The sequence below is a fragment of the Balearica regulorum genome, chromosome 6 (assembly GCF_011004875.1).
Source record: "Balearica regulorum gibbericeps isolate bBalReg1 chromosome 6, bBalReg1.pri, whole genome shotgun sequence".
Taxonomy (NCBI): Eukaryota; Metazoa; Chordata; class Aves; order Gruiformes; family Gruidae; genus Balearica; species Balearica regulorum.
Genome location: NC_046189.1, coordinates 21,435,255 through 21,455,216, shown reverse-complemented (window position 1 = coordinate 21,455,216; position 19,962 = coordinate 21,435,255). Strand labels below are relative to the sequence as shown.

The following is a 19,962-nucleotide window of genomic DNA, read 5'->3' as shown; positions in this document are numbered from 1 at the left end:
AATTCATTTTTAACAAATCTATTCGATTTTATTTTTGTATAAGCCTGAACTAATAATAAAGAGAACAAGCTCCTAATTTCCTGATAAACCACATATGGACCTCTTAGGAAAAAAACCCTCAACTTTAATTTTTTTTTTTTTTTTTTTTTCTTAAAGCTCTGGTATTCAGAACAAAATAACTATGGTTTCTACATTATCATTTTAAAACCAGTCATTCTGGAAAAAGTAAAGAAAAATTAAGATATGCAGTATTTTAAAATTATTCACACTGATCCTAAATGTAAAAAAAAACCCCAAACCTTCTTAAATTTAAAATCATGAGTTTACTTATCATACATGCTCACAAACAGCACCTATCCATACCATGTATCTTTACCACCATACAGTACTTTAAGCAAATTAATCAAAATTAAATTCCTTTATAATCTTGCTTCAACTCACTTTTTAAAAAGCAACAAATAAACTCTTACCATCCTCTTAGTCCTGTAACAAGGCAGGATTAAGAAACAATCCTTTTAAGCAAGGGCTAATTCTAATAGACAGGAGGTGATACTCCTTTCTACTGATAAAGTAAATATTCCTTATATTGAACAGACCAGGCTGCTCCTTCCATTTAACCCACTATCAAATTTCTTGTACTTCAGTGATAACTGAGAATAAGCCATTAATTTTTATTTGACACTTTCTTTAACCCCAACTGTATATAAAGTATTTTCCAAGGTGAGACTAATAAAAGCTATTTGTACTCCTTTCTTAGAGAATTTCATAACATTATTATCTGTATGGCCAAATTCAAGAGAACCAGTATTTGCTGTACTGAAAGATTAGCCTTCATAATATAAAAATGTATTTAAGACACATTACATGTAAAGAACACGTAAACGAGATTGGATAACCTCAACCAGTTGTCTTGACATTGGGTGTCTTAATCCACGTAAATCAATTGTGATTGTGTTAGCTGGCACTGTGGATCTCTAGGGAAGCATACACTTCTGAGCTCTCCTAAATCCCAGAAGCTTCTTTTTCAGGAATGCCACATTAAATATGCAAAAAATCTGTTCCAATTGACCAAATGACATAAGAGGAAGAAGAACAAGCAAACATAGTAGAAATAAAGACACCCCCGGTTACTCACCGAAGGAAGCATCCCAAGCATTTTCATAAAAATGAACCTTGCTAATGGCCCCAAGGCTGCTGTAGAATAACAATTGGGTAACATGAGAGGGGGGGAATATGACCAGATGAGGAAAATCTTGAAGACTAGGAAGTATTTACAACTACACACTGTGCAGAAAGTGAAAAAAGTGCTTAAACAACTTAGAACATGTACAGTACACATACCACTGAGAAAGTCCAATAGATGCAGTAGCAGATAATAAAACCTTCTCAGGAAGCTATTTGCATTTTGAGAGCTGCACTGTTTTTTAAATAAATTTTCCAACCAATATACTGTTTGTATTCAAAATTAGACCCCATGCAGAGATGGTGAGCTGCATTCAATTCAGTCATGCTCTCCTGAAAGCTGATGAGTCATTGTAGCACTGGGATTGAAAGGCTCTTACTGAGGTTGATTCCAGTTCGTGACAGTGAAATTGTGTAATTTTTTATATTTCTTTTATGTGTTATTGCTAGATTGAAAATAGGTATGCAACATATAACACTTTGCCAAATCATAAACCTTATATTACAAATTATTAAATGTAAAATGAAACTTGTCATGCAAAAAGTAAACCACTTTCCCTTACAGATAATGATAACGGTAAGTACAGAGAGCGAAAGCTATTTCTCTCTTCCCACCACAGAACCCGTATCTATAACAAAATTCTTCACTACTGAGTAGTGCCATCATAACTAGTAGGACTCCCAGACAAAAGGGAGTTTAAGTTTAAGCTGTGTCCCAAAGCTTCACAGGGTATTAGTCATCATTTTGCACTTCAAAAATAGTGACTGTTACTTGTTGAAAAGTAAACATGTGAGACCATTTTCAGAAAAGCAGAAAAACTGAATTGTCAGTGCAGAACAGATAGATCATATGTTACAAGCATCTAGTGTGCCTAGGTAGACATTCTAATGCTACTTTACTACTGCCCACCAGCTAATAGCTATGGCTGGTCACTCCTTATCAAGCTTCTTGAAAAGGAAATTCCATGTGCTAAGGCAGGCCTGAGTAAAGGAAGGATCACTTGAACTGAAACAACAATGTTGTCCAATGTGCTCGCACAAAAAGCAACTTTATCTTAATAGACCTGAAAATGAACAATAAGAATTAAATCATCCTTTGGCTATTTCATTTTTAAATGTGATCTATTTTCTTTATAGTTTTTAGTTTAAAAAAAAAAAAAAAAAGTCCTTTCACCCAAACAGTAATACTAACGAGTTTGTAAAATTAAAAAGACAAAGTCCCTGACTTCACCAGAAGAGGATAAATACAAGAAATATCACTTCCCACTGATACACTACCCTTCCTGTCAGCCCCAATGGAAGCATTTTACTTACATCTCCCCTAACCAGCCAAACCCTACAACTGTCAGATTTACTCACCCATTTGGATTTTTTAAGGATGCTTGATTCTGCTGCTACTTCCCTTCAATGGTGCCTGCTAGGCATAATATTTTAAGTAATTCTTTAAATTACATTAGCTAGCTACTCTTAAGCAGCATTCCAGGCACAGACGTGAATAGAAGGGAAGAAGAGTCTCCTGCTCTAGCCTGAGTAGCCGGGTAAGCCCTACACTTGCTGCATCCTTGGAAACACAACAGCATACAAGTGCTGCAGACTAGGTACTTACTTCCAGAAGCAAGCGCACAAAATCACAGTCAAGGCACATGTTGTCTCCTAAGTTTCACAGTGGTAGCACACAACATATAAATTACATTGCTCACAGAACTGCAGGCATTTGCCTATAGTCTTGCAACTTTTAAATTGTAATCCCTTCCTCAGAGCAATAGTTTCCATCAGTCTTTCAAAATGCCTGCTAGGAAGAAGACTGCAACTGCACCTGGTATATTGCTGGCCAAAGAGTCAGTATCTCCATATGGAATGTTTAATGACCAAGACCTTCCCTTAACAGCGTGATAATTTGGGGGTCTCTCCTTCTAATACTTCAGGAATTTTCTTGGGATTTAAGTCTCTGAGAATTCTTGACTCCCATCAGAAAAAGTTAAATAGGACAACAAGTTAGAAAGTATTGCACATATTAAAAAAAAAAAAAAAAAAAAAGAATCAATTGCTAAAGCGTCTTTTCTTTAGGAAACCAAAAAAACCAGGGAGGAATGGTTTCTGTTACCTAATAGGTGATAAAGTCATAAAGTCTTAGCATGGATAAAGTACTTTGTCAAGGTTGGAGCTTTTACCTCACTCTTAAGTAATTTAAATTTTGCTATTCATTATTTTATTGAACTTAACTATTTGTCTTTTAGTTTCTTTTTTCGTCAAACAAATCCAAGAGATACCCAAATTTCTAAAGAATTTAAAGTTCAGCTTTACAGGTTTTTTATTTTTTGTATTTTCACTGTAAGATGCCCATTTTATAGTGCATTCTGTGGCAGGCTTTAATTTAAAAACTGCTAAACTAATAAAAGCTAGTAATAACAGCATTCTTGCATTTCCACTGTTAAATTGTCTTTATTTTTTTTTTTCCAGTTGCCTACAGTTAGACCATAAATTCCATGACAGGATATCATTTCTGCAAGTGCCAAAGGAGCCCGATTCTCGTTGTTGCCCTCTTTACTCAGGCAGAGCTCCTGGTGAAGCAGCTGGCCAGCCTGCCTGAGCAAAAAGACAGGCCACAACCGAGCTATGTCTGAGGCTCTATTCAGATTTCCTATTGGCTCAACCAACAGAAATTTGTCAAGGCTCAGATTAACAACTGAAGTAGAAGCAGTTTAATTACTCCACTAAATACCTTTTATGTACTGAAGAGGTAACAAAAAGAATTTTAGTACTTTGCTCCATTTACAGAATACTAGGAACAAAAATTCATTCTCAGTGAAGCTTTAAAGTGCATTCTGTGACTGACTTCATACAGAAAAGTCAAAACTGCAAAGCTAATAAAAAACAGATCCTATATTCATGTGGAAGACACCACAAACTTTGTCATTCATTTCAGACACAAACTGTGGCTCATTTGTTTCACATAAAATGGTTTAAAAACCTATTAGATCTCGTAGTCGTAAAAGTTGTTTTTATTAACACAGCTAGAAAGCCAACAAAAACTGCAGCAGCGTTCCACGTGCTTCGTTATGGTCCAACTCATTTATTGTATTGCAGGTTGAAAACAGCCCTACAATCCTGCCCAAAAGTGAACATGTGGGCAGTCGCATTCAAGTCAAGCCACCTGTTGACACTGGACAACTTTACAAAAGGGTTTCCCGCAGTTCACTATAGCCCTGATTGGGACCACTCTTATAACTAGTTCCTATATGTTCTTAGCAGTAGCATTAAGCAGTAGTTGCATGGCCAGCTGAGCCAAACCACTGACTTACCATAGGAAAAGGGGGTCTCTCCCTCTTTCCAGCTCTTCTTCTCCCACGTGATGCTAAGGTTCACTTTCTTTTCCAAACTCCAGCAACTACCAGACCTTTCTGCATGCTGCTCTAAATCACTAAGCCACCAGGAAACCACTTAATTCCCTAGGCCTAGTTTAGTTTTCCTCCAGATTTGTAAGTGAAAACAGAGAGGTCTGATGAGCAGCGGTGCTAGCACAAAGCAAGCAGCAAGAACTCAAGGCTGGCAGCAACATGGGACTGGGCCATTGGAGGAGAGAGGAAAGGAGCATAGGGCCTTCCTGCTTCCAGCAGCAGTCAGCTGTTCAATTGGCTCATCGCTTCTCATGAAGCTGTACCTTTAGATGACAAGGTATGACAAGGGCTTGATCAGATCTAAATGGGGTCTCCCACTGGTGTAGAATGATATGAACTTTACAACTTTACAATGTAAAGTTCCTTCTTCTGGGCAAACCTGTTCTCCAGTTCTGCAGGCCCTATACTTACTGAAACTAAACTAAACTCTCTGTGGTTATATTTATGAATTGATAATGTGCACAATGGTTTCTGAAGATAAAAACCATTACCAAGATTCTAAATATATTACTGAATGTATCAGATCTTGGGATAACTTGTGGACTATGTTTTGGTTTTGGGTTGTTTGGGGTTTTTTAAGAGATGCCACAGAACACAACTAAAACCTCCATCCCTGCTCCACAAAAGCATGAGCCTGCAATCCTCATCAAAGGGACTCCCTATTGGAACAGACTCTCATTCTTCGACTCGACTCAGCAGGGTGTATCATGACCTGTTTGTGCAAGAAAATAATTGGGCAGACACACTGCTGCTGTAAACAGTGCCCTTTTGCTGAAGATCTGGCTTCTTAATTGTAAAACAAAGGCAATTTATTCATATTAAAAGCGTAAAATAGAACAGGTCATAAAAGTAGAACAATTTCAGTGATCTCTTATATGTCATTTCATTAATCCAAAACCAAACTTGTAACAGTGATCCTTAGATCTCTAATCCACTTTAAGCATTGCAAAACAAAGAAGACATTAAAAGCCTTGAAACCAACAGTAAAAGCTTATGGAATCCACTAAAGGGTATCCATGCCGTTAAACATTTCTATGCTTACTCATTAAACTTCATTTTCTTAAACTGTTCTAAAAGTGTGCTGAGTTAAGGAAGCAAAAAGCAGCTAATAAAATGAACATTATCATAAGAAAGTAGACTTCAAAATAGATCTCAAACAATAATAAGCTATTAAAAGAGAGGTTTACTCTTCACTGTATTCTATTTTCTATCTCTCAGATCAGTACAACTGAGGGATAATTTCTTTGAAATTAATGGAGTTGCACTGGGTTGAGTCAGAAGAACCCTTGTTATTCCTTCATCTAAAAAGAGCTCAAGGTATCTTTAGGAATAAAGTATAATTATCAAATTATATAAAGAAGCACTTTAGTTTTAAATAATTTGAAAAACAGCTCTGTCCTTTGTCACATTCAGTGTAAGCTATTAAAAAGAAGCTGACAAATTATCTGATTATCATTGCTAATTATCCACAGTAGAATAAAAACATCAACTTCTCTTTAAATAGATGTCAGCCTGTAGATCATTAATTAGAAGGGACCTTTAATGTTCTTCAACAATGACAACTTCTAGAAAGTGTAATTTCCTTTGAAATGTCCGAAGTGCTATATGGTTCCAGCACTTTTTAAGCAGAGCTCTAAAAGAGGAGAAACAATTTTAAACTCCTGCTTAAAAAAAATGATAGTACGAAGTGATTCAAAGTTAAATATTAGTCTATCTGAAGAGTTTTCACAAGCTCTCAGATCTGAAAATAAGAATTGTAGGAAGACTGAATAGCATCTGATCTAATACTCATAAAAATAAAAATGAACTACCTCTACAATGTGCCTGTTTACTGCTCAATTAAAAATAAGAGTATTCATATTTAAAAAAAAAAACCAAAACAATCTCGACAAAAGAACCTCCAGGTTTGGTGCTAAATAATGAGAAGTTAAAAAAGCACCATTGGGCTTTGATCTAGCAATAATCTAACAGCGCAAAAAGGCACATGGAGGCGGAAAGGCTCCAAACAGTGTGATTGATTCCATGTCAATCCAGGAAGCCCAAAAGGAAAAGAATTAAAAGGCTTTAATGAAATTGCATTCTACCTTTCTCCCAAACGAATCTTTGCTCATTTCCTGCAAAACACATGGAAAGTAAATCTGGATTAAAGTAGGATTTCATTGCTCAAATTTCCAATCAGCTCAATACATGAAAGAAGGTTTTGGGTTGTCTTACAGGGAAATAGAGGCATCACATACATCACACATTTATCTTAGTTGAAATCTCCTTAGATGCTCTGTCTCTATTTGTCTTGACTCCTGTAGTTTAATTATTTACTGTAATTCTAGCATTTGGCATAGAACCTAAATCTAACCAGGTGTCATCCAATTACTGCTTTCAATTTTTAACTAAAATTCTGGGGTTTGTCCCATGCTTCGCTTTAGCTGATTACTTTGCAAATTCCTGATATGCTTTGCTGAACAGAATACAGAAAAAAAGTAAATTATTAAGAAAATTCAAGAGATGTACTAAAAGAGGGCTACTCATTAAAAAGAATCATCCCCTCCCTGCCCCCCCAAAAAAAACAACCCCAAACACCAACCAAAAAAACTAGACCATCAGTGCACAGAAATACCACTCATAAATTAAAATGTGAGAAGATTATAATGTGTTTCACTGATATTTTTAAATTGTCAACCCTCAGGAAATAAACTAGTTCAGAGCCAGGTAGATGGACACTTAGTGAGATTTTTACTCTTGATTTTGTGCGAGTACACCTCCAAAAGAAACCAAGAAAATTATACCTGTGCAGGATTATGAACACTGCAGCCTACAGGTCATGGACAATACCTATTAAGTTGTACATCAGGACTGCATCTTTCTCCCTTCTCGTTAGTCCCAAATTCTCAGTCCCCAAGGAAAGTCTCACTCAAGGTCTTCAAACACTAGGTCTTGGCAGGGGCGTAATCTCACAGACAGACTTCTCTGACATTTAAACGTGCACAGCGCTGTACTAGGGAGTATGAATACTGACTCTGGCCTGTCACCTACAGCAATGTCACTATACATCATCCTACTGACAGACTAAATAGATTTGACTGAAGGCAATGTCTAAAAACCACTGAATTATTAATCTGGAGATTGAACTATTACAATGCTTGATGCAAAAGCATGTTTCTCCATGCCATTCTGGAAAGAGCTGCCATAGCTCTTCTCTGCTTGGTCCTATTGTATCTGTTCATTACTGGCCTCGCTTCATACAAATGTTCACTGTGATTTCTGAGATATGATATCACACCATATAGATTCATTCTTAGAATAGCCTTCATTCCTGGACTAACAGAGACCTTATAATGGTAACAAACTTTAGTCATATTGGGCTGGGATGCATTTAAGCTAATGATTTATCATTTATCATAAAAAAGATTTAAAATTAAAAGTCTTCTAATACTGAGATCAACAACAGAAACCTTAAAAAATGTCAATAAACTATGGGTTATTGAAAATAGAAGGAAAAAGTATTAGAAGTCAACCTAGCTGTGATCTTCTGGCCTCTTAACTCAATAGAGAATCCAAAAATTCAAAAAAAATAGCATATATATGTAGAGAGAAAGACCATTAATGAAGATGCTTGCATTTCCAGCTGCATTCCCAGAATTCTAAAGTTTAGATGAGTATTATGATTATCAGCAAGGAAAATACACAGCCTGGCTACGCAATCATTGACCTCATAATTCACAGCAATGTGAATCTGTCACCTTTGATTCCATACGTGGAGCATGTTAAAGAAATAAAGAGATCCTCAGAAGTATCCACCACAAAGACGGAGGAGGCAAACAGCAATTTAAACATTGTAAACTACACAATACAGTGAAATCCCAGCCTTTACATAGCAATTTGGTATTTTGCAATAAATTGCAGCAAAGCCAGAATTTCAGTGTAAGTCCATGGAAGTCTGAAAAAAAATGATACTGGGATTGTTTTGTAACTTGCACTAATTTAACAGAATTAGTGGCAAAAATCAATACCAATGTTATTTATTAAATTATTCATGTGATTTTAATACGAGTACATTTATTTTCTGGAAGATTTACATCCTCTCCGTTGAAAGCAGGTCCTCAGGACCTAACCAAAAAGTAATGAAGGAAATTTAAGGGATCTGAAATATATAAGTTACAGAAATATTAACTATAGTAGATCTGTGAAGAATGTTCTTAATACTTTGTGTCTAGAAAGAAGGGTTCCTTTTTGTAAAGAAAAGCAGGTTTCTATCAATGATTTATATATGATTTTATATATGAATGATTTTATAAAGAAACAAACTAACAGTTCTTCTGTCATTAAGAACAGAAAAAAAATTCAAACACTCTAAATCCCCATCAAAAAAAGTACAGCAGGCCTTCCATGTTAGATAATGTGAGCCCGATAACAGATGCTACGTGGAATACTGCACGAGTATGTAGATCTGGTGTGCTTTGCAGTAACATTAAAGAACTCATTGTTCAAATGCCCAGTTGCCCTAGTGATCTCATTTGCCCTCTGCAAAACTGCTGAGGGTACAACATCCATTCAGTATCTCTAGTTTATGACTATGAGCACAAAGCACTTTGAGATTCCTCAAAACAAACATTAACATTAGTCCCGTGACGCCCTTTCTTGACACTACCTTCACTTAGGTAGTGTTTTAGATTCCAGCTGCAATTTTTTCTGAGTTACCCCACAGGGAACAAGACTTACACAGTAAAGGTTGGAGAACCAGGCCCCATACTACTGGCAATTACAATAGGCAATATTTTTATTCAGTTTATAAGTGGTATATTTAATTTCAGTAAATCCAGAATTAGACAAATCAAGGAAGAATCAAGATACTATCATTTGAGCAAGTGCTCAGGTGAAACTACTTCTAGAAACATCCAGCTTATATTGGGAACACTCAGCTATTGATAACAAAAACCTTCAAAAACATCACAGAAGCACCTTTGAAACTACTGAGGATTAGGCAAGATAGTATGATTTTCACCATTTTCCTTCTGAGCCTTGGAATTGCTTTCATGATTCTCTTCATGTATTTTTTTTTAAATGATTCTGACATGATCTCAACATTCAAGGAACTGGAACTTAAGGATACCAAATATTTCACAATAATAATCACAGTGTGGCCAAGATCACTATCCAGAGATTTTACTAGTATCAGTTACCTGTTGCTGAAACTATAGTTTCATTTGCACAGTTACTCTACTTTGAGGGGGAGGGGACAGGGACCATCAAAGTAAAAAACTTCTCTACTGCCACTGCCTATGGATGCTAATTGAAAGCTTCGCTCTGCTTATCCTGTCATGCCATTTACCAGGCATATCCTGAACAGTCAAAAGTGGCTGTAGAGCAAAGAAATAAACTTTCAGATCTGAACTGCAGCTTCCATTCTACCCAATGTAAAATAATAGTGCACAGGATTAGCTCTGCCCAGTGTGACCTCCTTGGCTAGAGCTTTTGCAGGTCTCCTGCTGCACATTAGCTATCTTCTGTTTCCCTGCTCATAAGTGGGAGCTGCTAGCAGCAGTTGCTGTATAATTACTTACTTGATTCTGTCTAAGGAGCTTAAACTAAGAGTTGAGCAAAGAAAGCAGATTAACAATTTGAACGCACACGTAACACACAGACAGACACACAACCAGCAGGACTGCTGGGTCGATACACAGGGCCGAGGAAATGCACTTCATCCACTCTTGCTCCAACAAGCCAGGCTTCATTTTCACTGCAGGGCAATTAAACTGTGTGAAGAGAGGGAGACAGGAAGAGATGGGCTGCAGTCACAGGCTGGGGAGAGGACTAGAGACATGGCTACTCCATCCCTAGCAGCCAGATTAGTACCAGAGGAGCAGCACTCAGCCTGCTCTGCCCGTCACATGCTCCCCGATGTCGCCTAGCAACAGCAAAGCCCAGAGAAAAAGTTCTCCCTCTCTCAACTTCAAATCTGCGTCTGAGACCGACTGAGGGGAGCTTATTGTGCTCCAGACTAAGCATCTGTTTCTTTCTTACAGCCTTCTGTAAATGACTGCATATACCATATGTATATGAGCCTGTCCACGCATAACGCCCCCACACAGGCACAACCTGTCTATGTGCAAGTGACACAGCCTCTGCACTTCTCATCAAAAACAGCTCTAGGTACAATTTCAGTGGTCACCAAACCTGCTCTTGGAATGCAGGTGAACTCTGCTCTGCAAAACCACCCACACTTCAGTAGCAAGAAGGGCACAAAGATCACAAGGAAAAAATGCAAAAACTCTAGGGTGATTTGGGGGGGGTGGGGGTGTTTTGCTTTACCTTACCCACAGACAGTAAGCAATACTTGCTACAGGAAAAGCTGCCCACTTGCATCTCTAAAACTGTGAGTTTAGACTGTGGAGTGGCAAAGTCTGAGCTGTCCCTCCAAATCTAGCAATGTTTGTGAGTTCCCGTCTTGTACAACCAGAAAAAAAGTTTGTAAAAACCAGAAAAATCAATCAGGAAAAACATCCTGGGATAATTTAAAACCAGGATGAAGTGAAGCTCGAGAGCCCATGGTGTTTGTAGTGTTTTTTAAGGTGCTACTTTCTTTTCCACAACAGAAATCAACTCTATCAAATGGCTCCTGGAGAGAGCCAACTGTCTCCCCTAGCTATTCAAAAGAACTCCTTGAATCGGCTCCCGTTAACCCTCTACTTTCAGGCACTTTGGTCTTTTTCTCATAGAAGTCCCCAGAACAGGCATGTGCTCCTTGCGGAGCAAGTCCCATTTCGGAGAGACTGAAGCATAGTGCTTACCTTGGCAACTGCCCTGCATTATGCATGCAGTGAATAATATGAGCAGTTTGCAAGCAGTTGCTGCTCTTCCATCCATCCGATGGCGAGGTCCCATCTGGGCTGGGATGCTCCAGCTCCCTCAGAAGCTGGCTCCTCGACTCCGGGGTGCTGATCTGCACAGCAGCAGCACAAGGAGCCTGGTGTCTTTTTCTTATCCCGCTAGTTGCAGAAGAAAGGCGTGTTCGCCTGTTGAGACATCGCGTTTTCTATAAACTCCCACCCTCCAGACATTGCATAAAGCTCTTTATACCCAGCGGCCCCGGAACTAGCATGAGGGAATCAGGCATTGCTCCAGGCCCTGCAGCCACAGGCTGCCTCTGCCCCTCCTTCCCCACTTTGTGGGATAGGCAAGATGCTTCCAAGTCCCTGCACTTTGCAGACCTTGTATCAGAGTCCATTGCTGCTGCACTGCGCATTTTGTGTAGATCAGGGGAATTTCAGATGGCAGGTGAAACATATCCCTGGTTTTAGTGTCCCAAAGGCATGCTCCAAACAAGAAATTTATTTCTGACAACTTTTAAAAATGTCAGAACATCTACTTACCAATGCAGGGGATAAAGCTTAGAACTTATTGTCATTTGTCACATAAATATTGTGAAAGAAAACTGTAGGGATGAAACTTACATCTGCACATTCTTAGCAGACAAAATCAGTTTAGTGAAGTGCTTTGGCTGTGACTGCTTAAGATACCAGCTGGAGACACCTTACTTTGGTTCTAACTCTCTAATGAAATGTCTGCCTGTGTTTTACTGCTGCCATTTCAAGAATCATATACCTACTAACAAGGATACAACAGTGCATAGTATCACAGGGGAAAGATAAAGATATCCTAATACTTCAGGCTGGAATGCAGTCTTGGGAAAAGGGCAACCATTTTGGAGGCTTTGCTTGCAGGATCAGAAGCATCATACATAAACCGTGTGAAGGTAAATCATTACTTTGTTTTATGTTAGTCAGAAATAGTCTTCCATGTAGAAAATTTAGTTATGCCAAGGTGTTCCTTTTTCTGTATGTGTGCACACATACACATGAACGATGACTACTGTGCATACATACCATGAGAGAACGATGGGTCTATTTGTCTTGCAAGAGGCTTTGTCAGATTAATTTTAATGACACCACCTTTATAAATTCCATATATTGTTTATGTCAGCTTCATGCAATGTTCAATATACTGCAATGGGTGTTTGCTGATGCTGCAACCGAAGTTAAGTGATATTTCAAAGCATTAACTCTTCTTTTTGCCATGGACTGCAATTTCAGTTAAGGGGTAGAGGTGCATGCACTATTCTTGCAAAAGTTGCAGGGGAACATATTGTTGCTTATTAGCAGATTGTGATTTTTCCTCAGGTCCTGTAGGACGCTAATCCCCTTAAACCTTTCCGTAAAGGTTTTCTATCTATCAAGATAGAAGGGGGGGGGGGGGGGGGCAGGGGGGAGAAGGGGGAGAAGAGCGTAGGCTTTTGCAAGGTTGTGATTTATGCAGGTTCAGGGCTGTTTGGTGTAGTGGTACGACACAGCACCGGGGTCAAGCCACAAGAAACACTGGGGGCAGATCAGAATATTCAATTAGCTTCCTGGCACCTCTGAATCACAAAGAGAGGATAAGATCTCTCCATCACAAGATCCAGAGCTGCCGGGGGAGGGGGGGGACCTGCACTCTTCAAATCTCTCTCCTCCCTCCTACCCTCTCTCCTTTCACTGTAGGAGAACAGTGCTTGAAACATTCCTTTCTGCACGGAAGGACTTTTCCTATTGTTGTTTTCTTTGTGTTTCAGTGTTGCCAACTTACTGGAATTCTTGTCGTGGTTTCACAGCAAGGCTCAGGCTGACCAAACGGAACCAGCTGCGTTTGTGTATGGGGCCGCTGCTGCTTTAATCCCCCAACAACGCCAATGGGGAGGGAAGGAAGGGATCCTCAGAGGGGAGCAAGCAGATCTGCTCTGTACAGATGGGTGCCTGAAAAGCCAACACACAGATCGACTGTACTTAATTAGAAGGGGAATTGTTTAAAGCAGTTCACACCCCAGCAACATGGAGACAAGGCAAACAGTGCTTGGGAGCTGCAACCCCAGACTGGGAGCTATGTGCACTCTTCTGTCACTATATGTCTGAGGTGACCTGGATACAAGCTTTGGGAGGCACCTACCTATGTTTCACTCCCACATAGCTGGCAGCCAGAAGGTGTGCTCCTGACCCATTCATCGTTACCATTTCTACACAACTAGACTTCCCACAGAGTGGTGGGCAAGAGGGATTCTCAGACAGGAATGGTGGAGATGTTGTTGATAGTGAGTGAAGCCCTGTTGTAGGACAGTGGGTCAAGCCCTCCCCACCCATTCTTCTTTGCCTCAGAAGACAAAATTTGCATTCAGAGACAAATGAACTGACCAGCCCAGATGCTTCACTGCTGAAGAATGAGTGTCACTAAGGAGCCAGCACAGGGCAACGCTGTTCTCCATCTACTTCATCTAAAACTTTCTCCTCTCACTTTACCATGGCACTTCATCATCCAACCAAAAGGACTCTGTCCTGCTGGACAGCATCAAATGGGACTTCCCAGAGCTCCAAGATCAGATTCAAAACACCTTAACACTTTCCTAACTACATCCAAAAGTCACCTGTGCTGGTGTAACACACCTCTTCCTCTCAGCTTCCTGTTGGCTAAAACGTCAGCTGTTTTCTGACTGAACTAGATCTGGGGATTTTCAGTTTATTATTTCAGATTTAAGAAGATGCAAGCTACATCTGTTAGAAGGTTAGAGGGAAAAAACATAGGCAATGCAGTTGAATCTTGCTTTTAATTCAAAATACAGTTTGGGATGTGTTTGCTTGCCTGGTTTTTGCTGTAAGCAAGCAATCAGAAAAGCTGTTAAAGGTGTAGTTTAGAATGAACAACCACATTGCTTACACATTAAGGATCCATGCTATGCACAGAAGTTAAAAATTAAAAGGCTTGATTTTTGACAGGGTTCAGTTCTAATTTAGTGTCCAAACTTATCCAACTCTTAACAGACAAACACCAGGGTAGATGTATGACTAGATAAAAAGCTGATGGCTAATTAAAACAAAACAAAACACAAAAAGAGAGAGAGCTATATTCACTGAAAGAAACAGTGGGTCAGATCTGCACCTGTAAATTTGTGTTTTGAACTTCTCGGGGCTAAGGCAGTTTACAGAGGCTGAGGATCTGCCCTGTGCATTATCCAATAAAGCTGTAATTGCCACTGGCATTCAGTAATCTTGTGGTCAATCTGTCCTTGGATAAACCCAGGTTTTTCCAAATAGAAAACATTTAACATTACAAGCTGTGTTTCCAATTTCACATTTAAGTTTCATCATTAAATCCTATGCCTTTATTATGACAAGTTTTTTCGTTATTTTTGTTTAATCATACTAAAGCAAGACTATACGTAGGCATACTCATTTTTTGAGAAAATGCTGGTAATGACAAGTCATGCAAATCTAAACTAAAGACTCTGTCTTTCTGCTTGGGTAATAACATAGGTACCCAACAGAAGCAGTTAATTCTTCAGTTTTCATCCATCTTTGCTCTTCTACAATTCAAAGTGTCCTATTTATCTGAACCTCTGTTTTACAGCAAGCAACAATATTTGTGTGTGTTACAGGCTTCCTTTCTTAACAGGCTATTAATGGCAGGAGGGTCTCAAGAGGTACTACTCTTGAGGTATTTCCTTCACTTAAGGCTCAATTCAGTTTGCATCAAAGCCATGAGACTTCAGGGAGAGCAGACTTAGTTGTTTTCATGAGGGTCCACAGTAGCAATTTGTATTTCGAATTCACCACTTAATCTTTCCAAGTACATGTACTGTGAGCAGAAGTTTCCATAAATAGGAAGGTCACATTTTAGGGACTTGAGCTGCATCTTGTACAGAGAACAAGTATTGATTTCAACTCTACAATGCATGGAAGAGAAAACCAGAAAACAACCCCAAGTTCACCAGGTTTCTCACATAAGCCACAGCACATTTCACAGTATCTAAAACAATGGCATTTATTTGCAAGAGAGGTTCTTTTCCCAAGGATTTAAAGAACAAACAAAAACCACCTAATCTCAAACTAAAAAAAAAAAAAAAAAGCATTGGTTGATATGGTTCCCAAACATATAATGCATATTCAACTAGAGTAGAGATTTCCAGAAGATTGGATCAAAGGTGGATCCCCAGCGCACAAGAATGTGAGAAACATTAAGGAGGAGATGTGAATCGGGCCAGAATAGAACTAAGAGAATCAGGATTGCACAATGCAGCTGGCACCGTGGTGAGAAGTTTCCTCAAGGCCTCCTGGTTAGTGACACATTGTAACTTCTCTCTTTCAACCTGGAATTCTACCACTGTGCCCTGGAACAAGAAGCAGTGCATGGGAACTGTGTGCTTTTCTGGTAACTGTGACTGAGCAAGTGAGACTAGCAGAGACAGAGTCACTAAATGAGCTTCCAAACACCCCCCCTATCTATTTCACCTGCAGAACTGGGCCTGTGATGGCATTTAACAGTAACAGGATAGAGATGAGAGACTTTATTTACCTGAAAGGCAGAAGGAAGTGGAGAAAGACTAAATAGCTTCCAGTTGTCCCCTCCACTCTTTGGTCAGCACTATCTGGTCCAGCCTGCAAGTCCCTGTGCCCTGTTCTGGAGGCACAGTCACAAAGGGCAGGTAAAGATGCTTTACCTCAGCTATACCTCTAGTTACCAAAGTTCTTGGTGCTTGCCTTGCTGCAAGCAGACTTCTTTAGCACTTTCTCTGTCTCTGAAGAACAGAGGTCCTCATTTTTGCTCCAGTTCACTGGCCCTTGAGTGATTGCTCTGCCCCTCAAGGAAACAACAGATGGAATTTGTACTTGAAAAGGAATGGGAGGTAAATAAGCATTTCCAAATGACTTACGTTCTGAAAACTTTTTAGGGTACTAACAAGGGAAATAGGATAGGCTGGAATGACTCTGAACACCCTTTACAAGAGCAGATTGAACTATGCTCAGAAAAAGTAAGGCTGGAGTCCTTGTCTTCTTGATGTTTTTCCAACCATGCTTCACTCTACCAATCAAGTCTGGGCAGTACTGCAAAACCACAAGTACACATCCCAAGAGTGCTCATAGGGTAGAAAATAATGAATACCTATACTGGGTACTCTGTGAATACCTATACTGGGTTTCACTTCAGTCACGTATAAAACAAAAACAATAGAAAAAATAGCATTTCCCACAGTTATTTAGGTGTTCTGTATGATAATACTCACTTTAAAGGTTATGCATCTCAACACAGTATTCCATAAAGGAGAGAAACACATAGCATGTCTTTCCAAAAGAAGACAGTAACTCGGGAACAGTTTAATTACATAAGGACCTACTGTTTTTCATAGGATGCTAACTCATTCAGTATACCAACAGACTGCTCTTGGGTAATCGACGAGGATAAAATAGCAAAGGAAAGCCCCTGCCTCATGTATTGCAGAAATGTAATATGATTTTTATATGATAGGAAGTCACTTAAAACGTCTGAAGCATTCATTATTTTCTGATTTAAGGTTCTTGGGTCTGTTTAGTAAAACCTGAAGTGCTCACTGCTGTAAGCAAAGTTGTTGATGAGAGCTGTGCTTTAAAGGTGTAATACCAAGTACTCTGAAACTCAGAACCCTTGATACCTTAACTGAGGTACCAAAAAAACCCCAACCCAAAACCAAAGCATATTTTAACCATTGATTCTGTGCATCAATTCCCTATGCATAAACCTAGATTAGTCTCAGGCACTTCACAGATGAGAACTAGAAAAAAAATCTAAGAGGAAATTAGTAAGCTGCTTCTCAGTGAAAAGTAAGTAGTATAAAAACCAGTACGATATTATAAGAGATAACACTGAGTGAACCTCATATGAGGCAAAATTAATATTCTTTGATACATCATTCAAGCTCAAACATCCTACAAATTTCTTTTCCTCTTGCTTCCCAGAATTAGTTTAAGAACTTAATTACCAAATAGGCAACTATATATCTACTGCGTGTCATATGTTAAATTATCTATTTTTGTTGGTATACATCCCTGTTAATAACAGATTTGAAGTCTGTTCAGGATAGACACCTTCATAAGTGGGACTCTCACATACTAACAACTGTTATGTCTCATTCTCCAACAGCCAGGATGAAATGCTTGAGAGATCACAAAAGCAGTCAATCAAAAGCACCTGAGAAAAGACAAATAATAAGCCTTCAGATCAGTATTAATTAGAATTTCAGGCCAAACCCAGGGTAATAACAGTAAGCAAATGAGAACATGGTTTAGCAGTATAGGGGTTGCAGGTGACAGATTCTCAGTTTTTCAGATTAACCACTACCTGCTTAATAGAAAAACAGAAAATATGATCTTACTCCGTGAATTTTGTGAACAAGCCTTTATGCTTATTGAAAAAGAGCACTAGACAGCAACAGGCCTATGAAACACAGTCTGAGAACAAAGTTAGTCAATGTATGACCAAAATATAGCTACCCTGCAACAACCCGCGCATGCACAAACCATTGATTTGTATACCAAGATATTTATAGTATAAATATATTTTGTTATATTAAATGGAAAAATATGAAGAAAACAATAGCTCAAGGTAAGCCACATTTCAGCAACTCTTAACTGATTGCTAAGGAACAATACCCAAAAAAAGTGCTTTGAAAGTAGTACCTGATTCACCCAACCTGCAAAACTACTTTGACAAGAAGAGACCAAACTCATGAATGCATGAGGTCAAAAGGATTACAATAATTAAAAAAACCACAATCTCTCTCCTCCTTAGGGGACTTGTTCACAGGAATGAGATATAGGACAGTTCAGTGAGCACAGACTTTGGTAAGCACGGTAACTGGCTTGAGAAGTCCACCCTTCCCCCTTTATCCATCTTCCCTCAGAGCTGCAGCATTGCAATTCACACTCCCTTCTGTCCCCTCACTCATGCAGGTCCTCAAGAGAGCACTGAACACTGCGCCTGCCTTACAGCACAGTCCCACAGGTGCCGGGTAGAGCTGCAAATGGCAGTAGTGGGGCCAACATCTCATCAGATTGTACTTTACAACCCAGGAGGAATGGAACAGCACAGCATGCCTGAAGAAGCTAGATCCACCTGAGGTACCATCAGGAGAGCATACACTGTTATTTTTATAGCCACTTCACAAAATAGAGAATTGTGAGGTGGAAGTTTGCCATCAAAAACCAACTTAATTGCATGGCCTGGTATTTACAAGATATCTAACTGAATTCCTCCTTCCTCTCAGCATTCATTCTTGCATACAGAAGTTATTATTGTATAATCCAGTTCCAAAATTTAAGATTTTTCTTGATTAGAATACTTCTAAAGACCTCAGCACAGTAAAGGGTACCTCCTGCTGTTTTACTGTTTTGAATACAGAGTGATCAACATTATTCAGGATGAGATCTTAAATTAAAGCCAAGAGGAAAGTTACTTTTCTGGTGCTGAAGAAATTTCAGATACGTAACACTTGGGTTTCTAGTGCAGCTGCATTGCACCATAAGCTGAAGGGCACATTCAAGAAACTGGAACACATTCTTTACTCATTTTGCCTGAATTTCCACTGGAACAGTAGTTTGTGAGTTTGAAAAAAAAAAAAAGGTATGAAAACAGAGCTATGCAACATATCCTTTGTAATTACTGATGTCTTAGAAGGCTTTGGGGGGTGTTGTTCATTGCTTTTTTTCCTCTTTAAGACAAACAATTGTGCTTAAGTGTCATTGTAAGTCAGAGCCACAAGCTATTAAAAGTAAATAGGAGGTCACATACCACATTCCCCTAGATATTAAAACTTCTTTTGTTCCTGAACAATGACTGTTTAATGTTTAGCCTTTCTAGAAAAACTAGAGCTATGTCACTTTGTGTCAGGCACTTTAAGAGACACTAATAAAAATGCCCTAGGTGCCCATAATCCTTTGTGGCTGATTAGGTACAGCAGAAGAAGTTGTTTCATTAATTTGGAGGCCATGAGCTTGATCCCTCATATTGACCTGAAAGTAATGTTTTATTCATATTGTAGTGTTGTAGTCAAAACTCCAGAAATAATTAAAAGGACAAGCCTCAAATCTTAGACCTTTGAATTATGAAGCTGGATACCCAGTTAATTATTGCACAATGGAAAAAGGGGAGTGGGAGCTCAGCAATCCTGATATATTACTATTGCCATCTACCTGTGAAAAGCTGATGTCTGGGTGATCACGTACATATTCATAAGTATGTCTTCAATTCCCAAAACGTTCTGATGATTTCCACAGGTCACAGTTAAAAAGCTTTCTTCTGGAATAAAAAAAATTATTAGACATTACATTAAATTCTGGCTCTATTAGACTAACAAAGAAAAACTCCAAATTTCAGTAGTTTCAGCTAAGATTCATCAGCAGTAAGTGACCAGCTCCTCATAGCCATTATTGAAATACAAGATGCCTGGATCTACTACAGGAAGAAAAGAAAGTATTTTTCCAGAAAAAAATGACAAAACCCCATGCCTGACTTCAGAAACTAGATAAAAGCAGGAACTTATTGTAGTCAACAG

General features: G+C 38.9%; 1 protein-coding gene across 5 annotated transcripts in view; it reads right to left on the bottom strand.

Moving 5' to 3' along the window:
• LRP2 (LDL receptor related protein 2) overlaps positions 1-11,627 on the bottom strand; it is a 130,880-nt gene extending 119,253 nt beyond the window's left edge. For all 5 annotated transcript variants that reach the window (XR_012836128.1, XM_075756724.1, XM_075756725.1 and 2 more), the window contains exon 1: positions 11,366-11,627. Coding sequence is in view for 4 of the 5 variants with exons in the window: in XM_075756724.1 (XP_075612839.1) it covers positions 11,366-11,459 (94 nt within the window). In the remaining variant the exon portion in view is untranslated. The remainder of the gene's footprint in view (positions 1-11,365) is intronic.
• Positions 11,628-19,962: the final 8,335 nt, after the last annotated feature.